Raw genomic sequence first — 18,698 nt, 5'->3', positions numbered from 1 at the left:
TGGGGAGGGCTCTTGGAAGCTGCTAAGCCTTGGCCTGATTCTGATCTGGTCTGGGTGGGCAGAGCTTTATCAGATGTCACTGGGACATGTAGGCAAAATCTTCCTAAGATACCAGCTAAATAAAAAAAAGATAAATAAACCATTTGTTTGATGTCTCTGGCAGTCAGCAGAACAAATCATAGAATATCCTGAGCACAAGGATCCCGGACCAACCCCTGGCCCTGCACAGACACCCCAACAATCCCATCCTGTGCCTTAAGAGCATTGTCCAAATGCTTCTGGAGTTCTGGCAGTCCTGGGAAGCCTGTTCAATGCCTGACCACCCTCTGGGGTTAAAACCTTTTCCTGACATCCAAGGAAAAGTGTTTGTTTGGTTTTTTAATTGTTGTGCTAATTTGCAGGTTTGCATCCTGGTTGGCTGGATAAAGACCAGGCTGGATAAAGCCCTGAGCAAGCTGGTCTGATTCTATAGATGACACTGCTGGGAGCAGAACCAGAAGATCTCCCGAGGTTCCTGAATTATCCTGTKATAGTATGGGTCATTCCAGGGCTTGCAGGAGACCTCCCAAGTGATGTCTGGTGCAGTGGCACCTGCCAAGGCACTGGCTGCAGGGTCTGAGGCCAGCAGAGTTGTCCCAGCTGTGGGCATCCCCTCCATGGCATCTTTTCTGCATCCAGGGAGCAGGGTTATCCCAAGGGATGTGTGCCAGTGCCTTCCTCCTGCTGTGTGGTCAGCGCTGTGGCTGAGCCCCTGTTCAGATACTTGTTCTTTTTCTCCTTTTTCCTYGTGTAGCTCTCCCGACCTGAGATATTTCACAACAGCTTGGGCTTCCAGGGCATTTTATACCAGGATTCTAAAAACTGTGAGCTGCAGACAACATAGCATCTCCAGTCCTGGTTCTCAGTCCTCCAGGTGGGGATGGAGCTCTGCAGCTCAGGCRTTCTGTCATGCCCACAACTGTGGGGCCGTGGTCCAGGGGCGTGAGGCTGTGGGGGTTGTCCTGGGAATCCTGAGTGAAAGGTTTAACAGTGGTTTGCTGCGGTTGATGTCCTCCTGACAGGAGGAGGGAGAGCCCTGGGAGCTGCTGGGTTTCAGCTGTGGCAAGAGTGTGCTTCTGAGTTCACACCAACAGTGTTCCTGCTGCTCATATGTGACCTTGGAACAGCTTTGGGCTTGGAGCAGAGTTTGTGCCCCATGCGTGCTCGAAGGAAGGAGGTGGGGCACRGAGTTTGGGAAAGGTTTCCACAAGCAAGACAGAATTTGCTTCAGCCAGAGGTGCTGGGGGAGCACTGACAGCACAGCTGAAGGAGGGATGAGGGGAGCAGCAGGGAGTTTGTGGCAGAATGAATTGTTGAAGTTGTAGGAGACCTGTGAGATCACTGAGTCCAGCAGTAGGACAGGGCTGGGTGGGCTCCTCTGCCTCTTGGAGGGCTCCTGACCCCCTGATCTGGGCTGCCCCAGTGCCCTTKGCTGCAGTGAGGCCTTTGCCAGGAGGCTGCTGGAGGAGGGATTGTCTGGAGTTAAGGCCTAAATCTCAGTTGTTCAGTTTTTCCAGTTTAAGGACCAGCACTGCTATCTAAAATCCAAATTAATTTTGTTCACCCTGAGCTCACAAGACACGGGAGAAGCAGCACTGAGGGCTTTGACACAGCTCCGCAAGATTTGGAGAGTGAACCACAATCACAGAATATCTCAAGCTGGAAGGGACCYATAAAGATCATCAAGTCCAACTGCCTGTTCCTGGCACCTACAATTAAACCATAATGTTGATTACTGCTGGGCATTCCCTGCACAAATATTTGATTTTGTGTTCACAYCACAGACTGAGAAACTCAGGTGGAGCATCACAAACATGAGCACTGGATCCAGTTATTTATCTAGTTATTTCTCTTCCTTTCTAGGCATTTCCAGTCCCAGGTTCTGTTTCAGTTTTAAAAAAGCCAATAGCTCCCACAAAATGTATTGTCCTTGAGGCATTTGACCCAATGATGAATCAAGGATTTAAGTGCCTAAAAAAGCAGATAGATTCCTACTGGGTATTAGGAAGCACCAAAACAGGTTGGCTGCTAAATTAATTTTGGCTTTCACTTGGAGTCTGGTGTCCAGATTAGTTTCTCAGTTCCTTCAGTCAGTTCTCCTGACACTTAACAGTGCTTTTTCTGCACCTGGAGGCCCTGAAAGGCCTTTGCTGTCTGCAGTCGAGCATCAGGTTTCTGGTTACAAACCTGACAGAACTAGGAGAAGCAGGTCTTCCCCTCAATGTGATCACACCATCCCACTCTGTGCCCTCTGGTTGTAACACCTTTATCTGAATGTCTCAAGTTTTAAAATTCCAGACTTTGCCCTTTGCAGCCCAATTCTTAGTTAACCCTGCTTCACTGAAATGAGTATCTTGTTTTTCACATAGATGTCTGCCCTTTCAAATTCAAATTGCATCAGAAGGGGCTAAGACATGACCATGGGTCCCCTTTGTACTTGTGCCTCCATCCTGGCAGCAGGTGCTTTGCAGAGGGTGCTGCTGCCCTGCGGAGCTCCTGGGCCCATGGGTGGGGGTCTGGCCACAGCCAGTGGGGCCCAGTGGTGCCCTCAAGGCCCTGACACTTCTCCTGCCCCTTGGGATTCATYGCTAGACAGGCTGAACATCACCAGTCCTGTGAGAAACTCGGGTGTGGACAGGGGACATCAAGTTCCCCCCACCCACACCCCCCGGTAAATCCTGTCACTTGTGGAATTCTCTCTTGCAGCCAGTTAGAAGATCAAGGGTGACATTCCGACAGGAGAGCTGGAAGGGGACCTTCAGGGCCCTCTGCCTGCTATAGGCTGGGATTTGGCAGCCCTCAGTCACAGTCTCCCAGAGTAGTGTAGGCCCCTGTGGTAGCCAGGAGCAGCTTGTGGTGGACCTGTCATGCTCCTATCATCTTATGGTGGTGCCAGGTAAGAAAAACCCTCAACATTTGCAGGCTCTGAACTGGGACCTCACAACAGAGGCTTTCATGGGTCATGTTGATGGCAGCTGTGACCTTCCTGTGGGTTCAGTGGACTTTTAATGTGTCTTGCAGAGGTTTCTGCTGGGAGASATGATCCTGTGCAGTCACTTTCCCTCTCCTTTGTCGTATTTGGACTGGTACTCAACTTGATTTCTTCCCTGCTGCCTCACAGAGCCTCGCTGTGTGCCCAGGCAAGGTGATGGACAGCAGGGCAGAGATGGAGGTCGTGAGGAGCACCAAGGGCAGTGCTGCTGGGGAGGTCAGTGTCCATGTGGTCACCACCGAGAGCACTGTGCAGAGCACCCACCTGCCCACCACTGCCTTCATCATACCAGGTACGTGCAGTGGCCCCTCAAACCTCCATGGCCCATGCTCCTTGTGTAGCTGTGCTCCTCCCAAAACTTGGGAAGCAAAGCCAGCCTCTTAGAGGCTCTCTGTGGCTCTCCCATGACACTTGGACTGTTTGTGGTCAATCAGAACTTGACAAGTTTTAAGCCTGATGTGAGGGGTCCTGAGCCAGGGCAGCRCAGTGTGCTGGGTGCCTGTTCTGCAGGGCTCCTGGGCTGCTGCGTTATCATGGAATCAGAGAACAGCTSAAGCTGGAAGGGAACCATAAGGATCATTGAGTCCAACTCCCTGCTTCTGGCAGGACCACTTAAACCTAAACCACAGGACTGAATGTTGTCCAGACACTCCCTAACCTGATGCTGTGACCGCTTCCCTGGGGAGCCTGTTCCAGGCACTGAGCAGCCTCTGGCTGGGGAATCTTTTCCCATAGTCCCACCTGAACTTCCCCTGAGGCAGCTTCATTCCATCCCCTCCCAGAGGGGGGAGATCAGTGGCTGCCCCCCAGGAGGAAGGTGCAGCCAGCAATGGGGTCACCCTTCAGCCTTCTCTCCTCCCAGCTGAACAGGCCCAGTGGCCTCAGCTGCTTCTCCCAACCTTTCACCATCCTGGTCTCCTCCTCTGGACACTGTCCAGCTCTCGGATGTCCTTTGTGTGCTGAGGGGCCCAAACTATCCCCAGGACTAGAGGCGAGGCTGCCCCAATGTAGAGCAGAGCAGGACAGTCACCCCCTGATGCCCCAAGAACAGRGCTGGCCCTTGGGGCTGCCAGGGCACTGCTGGCTCCTGTTCCACTTGCCCTCAGCTCTAACCCCCAAGCCCCTTCCCCAGACCAGCTCTCTTGTCCCTCATTTCATACAAATAACCAGGATTATCCCATCGCAGGTGCAGAATCCAGCTCTTGCTCTTGTTTCATGTCCATGGTGGTTGCCCAGCTCTCTGGTCTGTCCAGATCTCTGTGTGAAGCTTCTCTACCCTCAAGAGAGTYCACAGCTCCTCCTAGCTTAGTGTCATTGATAAACTTACTCAATGGACATTCAATTCCTGCATCAGATCACTTATAAAAAATWAGGGAGCGCTGCCCCTAAATGCTGGGGAACTCCACTGGTGTTGGCCACCAGCCTTACGTGAGCCCAGTTCCTGTAAGTCCTTGAGCCCAGCTGTAGGAGACCCATCATCCTGTTGTTCACCCAATAGATGATGGACTGGTCAAGTTCTGTGCTGGACACTTTTTCCAGAAGGATACTGTGAGAGGCAGTACCAAAGCTTTGCTGAAATCCTAAAATCCCACATCTGTTGTCTTTTCTTGGGCAGCTCAGTGGGGTGACCTTTCCAATAAAGRGAAATTTAGCTGGTTGATCAGGACTTCCCCTCATGAACCTGTGTTGGCTGGGACCGACAACTGCGTTGTGTCTCCAGTGTTCTTCAGTAACTCCTAGAATAACCTTCCCCATAATTTTATCAAGCACAATCAGGGTTGTCCTTCTTACCCTTCTTGAAAATTGGGACAATTTTGAGCCTATCTGGCCAGTGTCTGTTGGGAGCTGTTTGAGCAAAGCATGGTTGTGTGGTAGGTGAGATCAGGGCTGTTTTCTAGAAGCAGATCTCCCAACTTTTCCTGCTCGTGGTGCCTCAGTTCTCACTGCAGAGAGGCTCTGAATTGGACAGTGTATTCCTTTGAAACAACCAAACTGGAAGTTGTAGTCCAGGAGCCTGCCAGCAAACTCCTGTCACATCAGGGCATCCTGGGCACGGTAACTGTCTGAGATCGGGCTGGAGGASAAACCCTTGAATGTGGGTAGTGTTATCTCCTGCAAGTGTTTAGGGTTMGGGGTAGGGGTAGGTTAGAGCCCTCCCCAGACCTTTCCCTCTGGGTCCTGTGCTGCCTTTGAGCYTCGCGTGCATCGGTGAAGTGCTCTATGTATGCCTCTGGTTGTTTGTCTCCTTCCTTCCCTTCTCAAGCAAACGCCACTGCCATCAACCTCCCCACAAGCACCTTAGAGATCCAGCGATTCCCCCGGGAGCCCCAGAGAAGCACAGGGGCCGAGAGGCCGGAGAGGGGAGCGGGGAATGAGCCCATCACCGCTGCTGTCATTCCCCAGATCAGTGGGGTGCAGACCTGCAGCACAGTCCGTGTGCTGGAGTGGAAAGATGGGGTGGCAACTTTGCCTGGAAGTAACCTGCGGGTAAGCGTAGCCCTGGACCACTGGGTTTGCCCCYTGTGCCACTCCCCTCAGCTGCTTGCCCATGTAAACGCCCCAGCCTGTGCCAGGCAGRGAGCACCAGGATGTGCTGTGGCCCCTGGCAGTAGCTGCACCCCAGCTGGAGGATCCCTGGGCTGCTTCTGCTCTTCTCCTGCTCTTCTCCCGTTCTTCTGCCCCATCCATATGGCCCTCCCATGCTGGGAGCTTAGTATGGAGCTCACATGAGGTCCCTGGGGGCTGCAGCAGCTCTGCCCTGCACAGGAAGTCTCAGGGCTGYTACGTGCTGTGCAGGACACCTTCCCTTCCCAACTGCTGTGGAGTTGGCTCAGCCCAAGCTCCTGCCCTCACCCTGGGAGCAGCAGCCTTGGGCTCGGCAGGCAGCAGGTGCCTCAGGGGTACCCTCTGTGCGTGGCAGCTTGCAGAAAATGCACTCATTTCTCAGCTGCTGCTCAGCCTCAGGCACCACATCCTCCAGCCACCCACCTGCCACCTGCAGCTGGCGCTGGTGTCACCTGAGTGCCTGCATTGTGCWCGACACAGGCTGCAGGCTGGGTGCCTTCACAAGGACTGGGCTGGGCTCTCCTCTGTCCTCTTGTCGGMCACACCGATGACCAAACCACGTCCCTCATTTTCAGACCGAGCACCCAGGTACATTTCTGTCCTTGCTAACTCTTTTTCCTTGTTTTTCGCTCAATGATAGTTCCGGATAAATGAGTACGGGACGCTGAAGGTGGTGAGTGCCGATAAAATGCCTCCTGTGGAAGCTGCAAAGGAGGGTCACACAGAGAAAGATGGGGACTCAGAAGTGGCACCACCCAGCAGAGACAATCCTACTGTGGCTCAGGGTAAGGGCACCGTGGTGACACTTGTGGGGTGGGTACCATCCAGCTGTCTGGTGTCTCCGTGGGTGAGGCAAATGTCTCGTGCTTCTGGTGTCCTTTTGCTGCCTCTTGTGGCTCACTGCTGCTCCTCTCTCTGCCCCAGATGTGCCGGAGCAGCCCACGCTTCCGGCAGCAGAAGGCCTGTGCCACTGCGACACCTGTGGCCGCAGACACGTGTGGGACGGGGCCCGGGAAGGCAGGGGCTTCTGCAGCGAGCACTGCCACCAGCAGTTCAAAGAGAGGTAAAGGAAGGGGCATGTGCCCGGCAGAGCTGTATCCATCCCTCTGCCCTCCCTGCCCTGCTTCACGTGCTCCAGCAAYGGATGGATGTGAGCGCCTCTGCCCCTGGCAGGTGCTGGGGGTCCTRCTGGTTCCCCTTGTTCCTGCAGGTAGGGTGGGGGAAGGAAGACTTCCCAAGGGAACAGCAGGAAGCATGGGAGCCCGATTTTCTCCTGCCCAATTTGTGGCTTCATAAACATATACCTGCTGGAGCTAGAGGCTGCCGCAGTCAGGGCTTCCAGGCTGAACAACAGTGGAAGGCCACAGATCATGGGGACATTTCCAGCCATACTCCTGACCATTGTGCGACTCGTGAGACTTGTTTTCCAGCATCTCTGGTGCAGCTCAGAGCCCTGCTACAAGACTAGATCCCTTTTGATCTATCTCTGGGTTCAGGTTTCTGACACCCAAGTGTGTGAGAGTGACTCTGGTCTGTCCCTGGCTCTAACTCTTGCCAACTTGTGCATGTACATCCATCGGGAGGGATGGGGGGTGTGTGCGTAAGAAATGGGGGAACACTGATTGTCCAGCAGCCCCTCCCTTACTGACAGCCCAGGCAGTGTTACCATGCTGCACTGGCTGCAGTACTTGGCCCTCCCTTCCTCCATGCAGGTCTGTCATCGTGGAAAACTCTGCCAGCAGCACCAACGCCACTGAAATCCTCAAGCCWGTGAAGAAACGAAAGAGGAAGGACTATCAGAGCCCCTCTGAGGAAGAATATGAATCTGAGCAAATGGTAGGACAAAGACAGGAAGGACAACGTGTGCACAGCCAATGTCCCGGGGCCGTGGCCAGCCCTGTGTGCACAGATCTCATCACACTGCTCAGGGCTGTGCCAGCTGCAGGTCCAGAGGGGAACGGGTTGGCCAAAATGCCAAAAGTCTTGAATGTGTAGAAATGAAGGCTCCTGGCACTGGGCTGGCTGTTTGGCWTGTGGACCTGGGCAGTGCCAGACTGTCCAGGCTGGGCTATAGGTACCGAGCACTGTCAGCTGCTCTCTGGAGTCTGGGCCACCAAAGTAAGGSTGGAAGTAGGGTWGTGTCTGTGTGTGTGCTGGATGTCSCGGGGAAGGGGGAGACTTTGCCAGGGCAAGGAAGCTCCGCTTGCCAGTCCTGACTGTAGCAGCTCGAGTCCAGGTATGATTGTTGCCACTTAGCACTGAAGTCCCTGCAAGCTCCCATCATCACATTCTCTGGCAGCCCATTTCTRAGCCAGGCATTGGTCAAACCACAGACCTAGTGGAGGTGTAGTATGGCCCTGGGCACCAGGGTGAGGGTACAACACTCAGCCAAAACCTCTGTGCACACCTGGGTTCTGTTTTGTCTACTCTCATGTTTAGGAGGACAAGCAGGAAGAGAGGAAAAGCTCTGTGGAAGACTCTGCCATGAGCAATCTGGAGTCTGAGGCATGGAACGGGAGCCAGCACGGTACAGAGGGTGGGCTGGACGGTGGGGTGAGCACTCCTGCTGGGGCTGGAGGGTCCCACTGCAGGGTTGGACCCTTTTGATGCTCCTGCAGGGTCAAACACACACTGCAATGCACTGGCACATGGTCGTGAAGGCTTGAGAGCTCCTCTGCTTGCTTGGTCCTGCTCTCTCTGTCTCTTTCCGTTTCTCTCCTTTCCTCTCTTTCTCTCCATGGGAAGCGGGCATCCCTACAGACACGACCCTGGCCTGTGCTGGACAGAGCTTCCTGTCCCTCCCCTTGGGAGCTCAGTTTGTTACTGGCTCCAGGGACACTGTGTTTTGCTGTCCTGAGCAAAATAGCACTTCACCATGCGTGGCTTTGCCCTCCCTTGGGAGGGGTTCATGGGGAACTTCCCTCATGCCATCAGGAGCTCACAAGTTTGAGAGCTGCCCCTGTAGGTGTGGTGCCATTGAAGCTGTGTGTTTTGGGGTTGAGTGGGSATCTATTCCTGGACTGTGTCAGAGATCTTGAAAGCAGAACTGTTGACATGGAGGGAAAGGAGAAAAGCTGAGGGAWGCAGTGGCTGCTTGGTTGTTTTTTTCCCCACAGTGTGAAGGAAAACTTTGGGAAATACTGAAAATAAACATTCATGGGAAACCTTTTGTCTTTGAGTAGTGAAGGTCATACTCAAAATAATTTTAAAATTAAGCTTTTCTAGCTTCTTACACCTCTCCATAGCCAAGTGTAGGGACAGTGGCAGGGGCCAGGTGTCATTAACCCCTGATGTTACACTGAGTTAACCACTGTTAAAAAGGAATCAAATCTCATACCTTCTTCTCAGCCTGAGCCCTGAGCATGTAATATTCCTTGCTGCATACAAGTAAGCAGTGATGAACTTTGTTATTTCAGCATTTTATTTTCTCTTATTTTAGAAGTACATCAACAMACAAAATACACACCTCAGTGGATGCCTCAGTGCAGCAGTCAGTGTATGCTCTGACTCGTAATGTATTTGTCATTCTCTGGAAGTGCAGAGCTTGTACTCACGGATTCCCCAGCCATGCCTGGCACATTTCTATGTCCTAATAAATAGTAAAGGTGTTTGTCACTCTGAAGTGTCAGCAAAGCCAGGTTAGTCATCTTGCTCACTGAAGCTCAGCTTTAATTTCTTCCCTAAGTTTCTATTTATTTCCATCTCCCGTTCCCCTAAACCCAAGGGAGGAAGGAGTTGGTTTCTTTTCCCCCTGCATTTGTGGCCTGCCCTACCCGAGGCTGTCTGCCRTGGCTGACCTGTAGCTGTGAATTCCTCAATGTTGGAATAGGCACAGCACTCCTGGAGTCCCTTCAGGTGCTGAAAATTAGGGAGACAAAGTGGCTGGAGAGCAAGGGACTTGGCTTGTGTCTCACATGCCTTGGGCAAGGCCTTTGTGGCCTTCTCAAAGGCATGAAGGGTCACCTCCCTGCCCACGAAGCACAGTGCTGTCTTCTTTGTCACATGGGAAAATACATCTCTAGGGTACCAGGATGGCCTTGCTGTGCCATGGGGGCTCAGGTGTCTGTCTTAGAGCAGAGGATGGCAGAGCTGGGGTGTGAACCCACTGCTGGTTTGACTGTCTAGGAGCCCCTTGCAGCTGGGAATGGTTCCCAGACCTTGGCATGGATCCTGTGGCTGCCCCCAGTCCATCCTGTGTGGACATATCAGACTGCAGTAGGGTCTGGCTGCACAGGTGTCCTGATGCTTTGCCCAGGGTGCTTGTCCCTCACACTCCTTGGAATCCCAGAATGGTTGGAAGAGACTTTAGAGTCCATCTCATTCCATGCCCTGCCATGGGCAGGGACACTGTCCACCAGTCCAGGTGCCTTACTAGAACATGGTTGARGACATTTGGGTCATGAGGGCTCCTGGATCTGCCCCTCATTGCACAGCCRGCCAGGTTTGCTGGAGAAGGGGCTCTGGTAGGATGGTGCTGAGCTTTCCAGGGTTGCAGGACGGTGTGTGAGAGTGGGATGGGCCCTTCAGCAGYGGGGTGGGGCTGGAGCCACCCCTCAGCAGCGTTTGTGTGCGTTTGTGCTGCGCTCAGGTGCCAGTGAGGAGAAGAAAGAAGGCTGGTCCTGGGCGTCCTACTTGGAGGAGCAGAAAGCTGTCGCTGCCCCTTTAGATCTCTTCCAGGATGTGAGTTGGGATTTTCCTGTCTTTTTCCCTCTTTCATCTTCTCTTTTCTTTCCCTTTTTTTTCCTACCCCTCCTCCTTCTCCTCTCTTCCTTGCTTCCCTGTTTTGTGGGACTCTGATAGCCAAGCTCCTGTTGTCACCTGGAGGTGACAAGCAGCCTCCAGTTCCGATTTGCCCTGAGTCCCATGCCCCCATCCCAAACACCCCACTTTTGCCTAGGACACTGCTGTGACTGTGGCAGAGTGGTGGAGCCTTTCCAGCTCTTCTGGAAGCCAGGTGGGCTCTCCTTAGGCTGTGTTGCAAACAAGCCAGGCCCATACCCCATTCCCTTGGCTGCAGCTTTTACCCGAGGGACATCGTGCCCTGCCAATAGCAAGAGATGCGAATCCATAAGGAGGTGGAACACAGTTTTGTTCTGTGGGAAAAAAGACTAAAATTTGGATGATAACACAACCTGTGGCCCACAGTCTCTTGGTCCCAGCAGCTCCCATTGCCTGGTGGTTGCTCCCCTGGCTGGTTCTAGACCCAGCTCCCTGTGTTGTTTTTTACATTGTCATTTAATTTTTGTTTCCAGTACCAAGTAGCTTCCCAGCACAAGAATGGCTTTAAAGTGGGGATGAAGCTGGAGGGGATTGACCCGCAGCACCCATCCATGTACTTCATCCTGACGGTGGCTGAGGTAGGGAGCCTCCGGTGCCCATGTCCCTTGGCTCCTCCTGGCTCCTGTCTGGGGCATGGGAGGTGCTGCCAGCTGGCCCCTGTCACTGCGGGACATGAGCTGTGTTCCAGAACCTTGTGCAACCAAACAGGGAGTTCCCTGCCACCTCAGAGGGACAAGGCACAACACCGTGGAGCTGTGTTGGTTTCTCCATCACCCTGATGCAGCACAGCAGGAGGAATTGTGGGGATGGCAACAGTTTATGTCCCTAAGTCGGGTCTGAGCCCTTGGGGTGGAGGGTCTGGCAGCATCCCACGGCTCTTTCTTGTGTCCATGCAGATCCACTCTCCACTCAGGCACATGGTAGCTGAGCCAGCCTTGCCTTGTGGAGCTRCCCAGACAAAATCCCTGCACCAGCAGCTTCCTGGGGTGCAGAAGAGGGAGTCTTTGCAATTGCTGGATCCAGGGATATACCCCATGACAGCATTTCATGCGCCAGCCTGAACATCCTTTCTTTGGGCAGGCTTGTAGTGGCTTTGCACTGACCTTGTTCCATGCTGGCCACCCTTTAGGACTGGCTTGTGCCTCCTAGTTTGGGCACTGGCCCGTGATTGGCTCTTGGCTTCCCAAAGCAATCCATGCTGAGCTGCTGTGTGAGTGGGGAGGGGCATAGGGTGTGATGCTCAGCCATGGATGGCAGCAGCCCTCCATGGCCCTTCCCTGCTCTTCTTTCCCTGCTGCCAGGTGTGTGGTTACCGGATGCGTCTCCACTTCGATGGCTACTCCGAGTGCCATGACTTCTGGCTGAAYGCTGACTCCCCTGACATCCACCCTGCTGGCTGGTTTGAGGAGACAGGGCACAAACTCCAGCCCCCCAAAGGTAAGGAGTTACCTCAGCTGGTGGATTCTGCTGAAGGAGGGGGATGAGAAGTGGGCCAAATGCACAGCTTGAGGTGGGGAKAGGGTGTCTCCATGGGGCCAGGGAGGGATGCTGCTGTGCTGGGGGAGTTCCACGGGACAACTTTTCAGCTCTTTCTTGCTCACAGTTTGGGTTTTGCTGTGGACCTCCCAGTGCCACCAGCTGTGCCCTAGGGCAGGCAGGAGCTGTGCTTTGGATTTCCACTCCATTGCTCATGTTTCCTCACACCCCTTCAAAACCAYCCATCAGACCTAAGCCATGTGCTTTGGGCATCTCAGGGCTGCTGTAGATCCCGTCTGCCCACAGCAGGACATGCCTGGCAGGGGACAGCAGGTCAGGGATGGCCAGGCTCACCCTCATGAATTCTTGGCTGTGAACTCACTGCTCTCATTTCTCTTCCTGAGGGGTTGTAGGTTATAAGGAAGAAGAATTCAGCTGGACAAACTACCTGAAGTTAACAAAGGCTCAGGCAGCTCCTAAGCATCTCTTTGTGGTCCGAAACACTGTGAGTAGCAGCACCTCCTTCCTGCCAGAGCCAACAGGTTCAGGTGTGACTTTTCTCCTCCAGCTGAGCAAAATGCCTCCACCAGCACTGGGCTTTGGTTTGCCYGCCCCACACCCCTCAAGCCCTTGATGCTCAAGGACCAGGAGCATGCGGCACACTTTGCTGCTCAGGATTTGTAGCTTGGATACTCCTTTGGTGTATCCAGAATTGGTGCTGCTCTGATTCTGTTTCATCTAGGTTGATCTCACAGACAATTAAATCTGTTACAGAGCTACTGGTGAGGAGAAGTAGCCACTACTCTCAACAATTATTTGGCTAAAAAAAAMCAGTTAATGTTTCATAAGTTTAATTCCTTTGTCTCTGTTTCGTGTCTTCATTGTTTCTGTATCTGMCTATTTTTTTCACATGGAAACTTGTGTGAGGAAAGTGGAAATGTAGGAGAGTACAAGATGCTGATCATTGCTTTGTCAGCTGCAGAGGAAACTCAACCTACTGTTGAATCAGTCTCTCTGAGTTATTTATTATGTCTAAACACTGCTGTTTGTTGCTGCAACAACCCCACCAGTGTGCGTAATGCAGTGTTCTGCACAGATTCTGGGTCCAAGAAATAATAAAGGGTGAAGGGCCCTATCCCAGGCCCTCCTGCCATGCCTGGGGCAATGGTAGCTGCTGATATTGGAGGACTGTGACCACAAACAAGCGTTTTGGGACAAAATCAGAACTAGAGTCAGTTGGAGGGTTTTTCTCTTGGAATGTACTGCTTATAAAAGATCCCGAGGGTCTAAAGATCACTTTTCGTCTTCCTTTGTGTGGCCAAGCTGAGTTATGTACCCCCTGCCRCTTTCCTTGTATGCACAGCAGGGCACTCACTGCCCTTTGGGGATCCTGAGTGATCCCAGGCCTGTCTGGAGGCCAGAGAGGGTCTGGTTTTGGGAAGGTATGAGCAGGTGCCTTCTTGCAGCACACAAGGGAAGYGGTGAGGAAAGAGCTGGGGCTGCAGCTCTGAAAAAACCCTGCCCCTCTTTCCTGCCAGCACGAGGCTTCCCCAGGCTTCAAGGTGGGCATGAAGCTCGAAGCCGTGGACCGCATGAACCCTTCCCTGATCTGTGTTGCCACGGTGACTGAYGTGGTGGACAATCGCTTTCTGGTGCATTTTGACAACTGGGATGATACTTATGACTACTGGTAAGTGCACAGACCCTCCTGGGGCACCACTGGTGGGGAGGCACCCACAGAGGGCCCTGTGTAAGAGCTTGGGCGTGTTTTCTAGGTGTGACCCCAGCAGTCCATACATCCACCCAGTTGGATGGTGTCATGAGCATGGCAAACCCCTCACTCCTCCTCAAGGTGAGTCACTGGTCAGTCAGGTGCGGCCTGGGAACAGGCTTCCAAGGGTAGCGTGGGGGTCCTGGGGGCACAAACCCCCTGCCAAGGCTCCTGTACATGTGTTCAGGTGTAGCATGGTGCTTGTGTTGGGCCAAGTCTCCTCTTGGASACATGAAGAGGACACAAGCTGTCCATGCATACCTGGCTGTTTCTGCTTCCTTGTACCGTGGCTTTCATGGTCCATGAGAAAATAGCAGCACTTCTTGATGTCTCTCTCAGGTTCCTGTGTGCCTATGCCTGGCATAGACTTGGCTGGTCCTTCAAGGCAGTGGGACATTCTGGGATACTTTCTGTCTTCCTGCAGGTATCTCACCTTCTGCATCTTCCCCCCTCCAGATTATCCTGACCCTGACAACTTCACCTGGGAAAAATACTTGAAGGAAACCGGAGCATCTGCTGTCCCAGCTTGGGCCTTTAAAGTGGTGAGTGCTCCCTGCAACCTGGGCAGGAATTGGGTTTTCTTCATTGTCAGGTCTTTGCTTTTGTAACAAGTGTGGTGATGTTCTGTATTCTCCTGCCACAGGCCTGGGCTTTGCATCTACACTCAAGGCTCAGAAGTCAGGGCTATCTTGGGCAAATAGTTCAAAACTGGGAAAAATGAGGAGTATGATCATCYCTGCAGCTAGACAGGAGCTGCATGGTGGGAAATAATTTTGGTTTGCTTGATTAGTTTTTGTCTCCAACTGCACCACCAGCAGCTGTGTCCAGCCAAATGTGGTTGCAATGTAGATCCACAAAATGTGTCTCTCGGAGACCTTYTTCTCTGGGGCACATCTTCTTAAAGGTGCAGGGAGCCTGTTCCCACTCTGTCCTGTTGCCATTATGAGCTGGGGTGGCCAGGGCTGGGAGCTGTGCTGGGGGAGGACACAGTGCTGGGATAGCTGCCAAAGGGGCAAAAGCCTGAAGCACAGCCCTGCTCCCCCTGACTGGGCTCTTCCAGCGCCCACCCCATGGCTTCCTGGTCAACATGAAGCTGGAGGCAGTAGACAGGAGGACTCCATCCTTCATCCGAGTGGCCAGTGTGGAGGATGTGGAAGATCACAGGATAAAGGTGCGTGCTGGAACATCAGTGCTGAGCCAGTGTCCAGGCACTGTACTGACTTGCTTCTGCCCTTCCCAGCTTGCTGGGAGTGCTCTGTGGAAGCACACTATCCACGGGTGGGCAGATCCCAGTGCCAGGCTCCAGGAAGGGTGAGCCTTGTGCTGCCCTTCAGCTCTACCCTGCTGCTTGCTCTCAACTCGGAGGGCTCCAGAGCTCCTCAGAGAGGTACCCTGGGATCTGAAAGGTGACCTCTCTGCTTGCTTCCTCAGATCCATTTTGACGGCTGGAGCCACGTGTATGATTTCTGGATTGATGCAGATCATCCAGACATCCATCCCATGGGCTGGTGCTCAAAAACTGGACACCCATTACAGCCTCCTCTCAGTAAGTGCTGCTCTGTGTCAGTTCCTCCTCGCAGGGCACAAGCACACTGTCTCGGCTTGAAAGACAGGTGTCTGCTGAGRAAGGCGGGAACCTCCCTTGGAATGGAGAATATCACCCCSCTCTTCCCTCCGAATTATTATAATTTTGAAATCAAGGGGGCTTTCAGAAAAAGATATGGGAAAAAGAATAGCAGTTCTTTACTAGTATATGTAATAAGGCAAACAAACAACGACAACAGCAACACCAAACAAAAGCAGAAGCCCAGTGCCAGCCCGCTCTGGGCTGTCACACACCCTCCCCTTGGTGCAGTTACGGTCACAGCCGGCAGGGGCGCTGTGGGGCGGGCGCAGCCGCGTCTCTCCCTCACGCRGTGATGGCGGGTAGGCTGGATGGAGGAAAATGGGCGGTAGCCAAGCTGGAACGGCAGGGCTGGCGAGCAAGAAGCAGCAGAAACTCCGCAGCTGTAGCAGGAGCCATGGGGTGAGCCGGCAGGCAYGGGGTGTTGGGTTACAGAGTAGCAAAACCCCAGATCAGTAGCAGAAAATCTGCGGGGTTTCAGCGGGGAATTGCTCCCCTGGGTACCTCATCGGTAATGGCCGGTCCCTGGGTCACGGTGTGCAGAGGCGAGGCAGCTCCCGGTAGGGGACACACTGGCTTTGGGCTCTCAAATAGCGAAGAAGCAGAGAAAACGASCCGGTAAGCCCAGTCACAATGCCGAAGGAGAAAAACAAAAAGCAACAGGCAAACCTGATGTTAAGCAGTRTCTCTGCTAAAGAGACCGTGCTGCCTGGCTGCCCGAACCCGGACGCCTGAGGCGTGACTGCCTCTCAGAGTGCCCACTGTCTGCCCCCCAACTCCCGCAGGAAATCCTGGGCTGGCTCCCACTTATTGCCATATTGCTGGGGTGGAGGCAGCGACCATCCCAGACACAAACAAAAAAAAGAACAAAGATGGGATGGGATGAAAGACGTTCCCAAGGCACATGCCAGACCCCACTGTCACCTGCCTGTGCACAGAAATGGGAGGGCAGGTGCTGGCTGAGGATGGGCAGGGAGGAAAGGCCGTTCCATGGATTTGTCAGTTGGATAAGTTCTTCCTGTTTGGTGCAGGCAGGAGCCCCGGGCTCTGCCTGGCCTTGTAGCTGTGACGGCCTCTCTCCTGTTCCTCTCCTCCGGCTGTAGGGCCAAAGGAACCAGCCTCCTCTGCCCATGGGGGCTGCCCAAGTCTGGGCTGCAAGACTATCYCTCACTCCAAGAGCTCCAAGTACAGCTTTCACCACAGGTGAGCTCTTCAGCATGGCCCGGAGGGGCACATTGTCTTCCCTGCCGGGCCAGGCCAGCTCTTCCTTTCCTCTTCCTCACTTGCCACCCCCACCAGCATCCAGGCCTTCCCTGCMCCCACCCCATGCCTGGCTCTGCCCCCTGCTCCCTCAGGCCAGGCCCCGAGGCAGCACCARAACCTCAGGTGGAGTAACCCCTGTGAGCCCCTCCTGTGCCTGTCCTGTGGCCCCAGAGCCCCTGAAGGTGTCCTGTGTTTCCATCTACCCATGGGGACCTTTGGGCTGCAGAGAGAACAGTGTAGATGCTGTTTCCCCCATCCACTGTGGATGGCTTTCTGTGTCAGGCTTTGAGCTGGGAAGTCCCAAGAAGGAGGAGTGCATGGTCCCAGCTCAGGCAGTCACTTGAGGGACCTATTGCAGGGGCAACCAGGCTGGGTCTAGTGCCAACCCCAGCACCAGGCTGGCATCAGGGGGAGCCAGTATGGTTGAGTATCCATGAGAATGGGGAGAGCAGATCTACCTCCCAGGGGTTTCTCTGCTGGCCATGCTCTTGGCACATGCTTACTGCTTGCTCTGATGGTCTGGAYGCATGTGAAGGTGAGGGAAGATGGACACTCTGTGAGCCCAAATGAGCTGCTCAATTAGCACACTGGTGCGTTGCTCAGGGTTGCAGGGATGGCAGATGGCCAAGGTTWGTAGCTGGAGGGACTGGCTGTGCCCTGCCCCCAGTGACCTGGCCCTGGGAATTTGGTCAGCATATCTTTCTTCTGCCTTCCATGGCCAGGGCTATGGCTGCCTGTGCTGGGGAGCAGAAGGGTGACCCTGCTGGCTCGTCCCTCCGTGGTGCTCYGAGCTGGACCCAACGCATGTGTCCCCTCTGTTCTCCAGGAAGTGCCCCACACCAGGCTGTGATGGGTCAGGCCATGTGACGGGGAGGTTCACAGCCCATTACTGCCTCTCAGGGTGCCCGCTGGCAGAGAAGAACCAGGGCAGGCTGAAGGCCGACTTGTCCGACACTGAGGCCTCKACTCGCAAGAGGAGCCCGATGGGTTTTCCTCAGCGGAAGAAATCCCGGCACCATGGGAGGTAGGGGCGCGGCCAGCGAGCCCCGTATGGGGAGGGCCCCTGTGCTGCCACTGCCCACCCCAGCAGGGGTGACTGGGCTGCAGARGCTCCTTGGCCTCGGCCCTGCTGGCTCTGCCAGCCACCTCTCTYKCTTTTTCTTCCCACTGTTTCTGGCTTTGGCTGTCACCCCTTTGGGTCAGGGTCTAAGAGGTCCCCACTCCCACTGCTGAGGCATTGCTCTGGGCACTGGGGAGGGCCCTTGGGCCAGTCCCAGCCCAGCTGGACATCAGTCTTCCTGTCTCTTTAGAGGGAGACCTCCAAAGTACCGGAAGATCCAGCAAGAAGACTTCCCGGGTAAGTGCCATCCTCTGCCACGTTGTCATTGCAGGGCAAGGCTGGAGGAGCTGGGCAGGGTGGGGGTGCTGGGGGCAGGTCTCCCTTGGCTCACACAGGTCCACCCCAGTGAGGGGCTTGTGGTCAACTGCCAGAGTTGGGACATCCCTGTCTTGTGCCAGAGCTCACAGARCTCCCTTGGTTTGGCTCTGGGGACATAGCTGGAAATCTTTGAGTGCTTTAGGGCATGGAATTGGGATCCTCTCTATGGCAGTGTGTTTCCTGTGGTGCGTTGTCCTCTTCAGACAGGAATGGTGGGGAAGCTGTGCCCCAAAATTTCTGTGTGGTTGTGAAGTGCCAAATTATTGCTGCTGCACAGAAACCCATGCTGGACAGCTGGCTTGCCATTTAATTCTGATGTCTGACAGAGCAGATGCCTGATACGTATTCCAGCCAGCACACCTTTTACCTTCACCACAGCCCTTTACCATGGGCTGTCCTGCCACCTACCCCCCTGCTGGGGTGAGTGGAAAATGAATGATTGAAGGTCATGAGAACAAGGCAAAGCCAAGCTTGTGTCAACTTCTTTCCCCAGCATCCCCAACCCCACCAAATGGAACACTTGGATATACTGATGATATCCTGTTGATTCAAGGGACAGCCACTAGCTCTTGATAYCTGGACCTATGAGACCATCTGCTGCCAGCCCTGGGCCCTGCCCTGAGCAGGGCTCTTCCCAAGGCTTGTGGGACACRATGGCCTGGGATGTTCTCGTCCTTTACCTCGTATCACATGTTGCACTTTATCCCCAGCTATTTCTTCAGACAATATGCACCAGTCGTTCTTCATGTCC

The 18,698-nt window shown here is 54.1% G+C and overlaps 1 protein-coding gene across 1 annotated transcript in view; it reads left to right on the top strand.

Annotated features, from left to right (window-relative positions):
- The first annotated feature begins 3,150 nt into the window (after positions 1 to 3,150).
- The window catches only part of L3MBTL1 (L3MBTL histone methyl-lysine binding protein 1), a 17,920-nt gene continuing 2,372 nt past the window's right edge, over positions 3,151 to 18,698 (top strand). Inside the window, exons 1-19 of the mRNA XM_057376672.1 lie at positions 3,151 to 3,323; positions 5,295 to 5,518; positions 6,237 to 6,381; positions 6,521 to 6,659; positions 7,309 to 7,432; positions 8,036 to 8,144; positions 10,185 to 10,276; positions 10,849 to 10,953; positions 11,677 to 11,812; positions 12,256 to 12,356; positions 13,390 to 13,541; positions 13,627 to 13,703; positions 14,079 to 14,164; positions 14,683 to 14,793; positions 15,054 to 15,168; positions 16,350 to 16,449; positions 17,336 to 17,533; positions 17,820 to 17,866; positions 18,658 to 18,694. Coding sequence (XP_057232655.1) covers positions 3,188 to 3,323; positions 5,295 to 5,518; positions 6,237 to 6,381; positions 6,521 to 6,659; positions 7,309 to 7,432; positions 8,036 to 8,144; positions 10,185 to 10,276; positions 10,849 to 10,953; positions 11,677 to 11,812; positions 12,256 to 12,356; positions 13,390 to 13,541; positions 13,627 to 13,703; positions 14,079 to 14,164; positions 14,683 to 14,793; positions 15,054 to 15,168; positions 16,350 to 16,449; positions 17,336 to 17,533; positions 17,820 to 17,866; positions 18,658 to 18,694 — 2,234 coding nt within the window. The 5' untranslated portion in view covers positions 3,151 to 3,187. The remainder of the gene's footprint in view (positions 3,324 to 5,294; positions 5,519 to 6,236; positions 6,382 to 6,520; positions 6,660 to 7,308; positions 7,433 to 8,035; positions 8,145 to 10,184; positions 10,277 to 10,848; positions 10,954 to 11,676; positions 11,813 to 12,255; positions 12,357 to 13,389; positions 13,542 to 13,626; positions 13,704 to 14,078; positions 14,165 to 14,682; positions 14,794 to 15,053; positions 15,169 to 16,349; positions 16,450 to 17,335; positions 17,534 to 17,819; positions 17,867 to 18,657; positions 18,695 to 18,698) is intronic.

Source organism: Malurus melanocephalus, unplaced genomic scaffold (genome assembly GCF_030028575.1).
Source record: "Malurus melanocephalus ecotype Western Australia unplaced genomic scaffold, MMel_1.1 scaffold_287, whole genome shotgun sequence".
Taxonomy (NCBI): Eukaryota; Metazoa; Chordata; class Aves; order Passeriformes; family Maluridae; genus Malurus; species Malurus melanocephalus.
The sequence above is the reverse complement of the archived record's forward strand: the minus strand, read 5'-3'. Positions and strand labels throughout refer to the sequence as shown.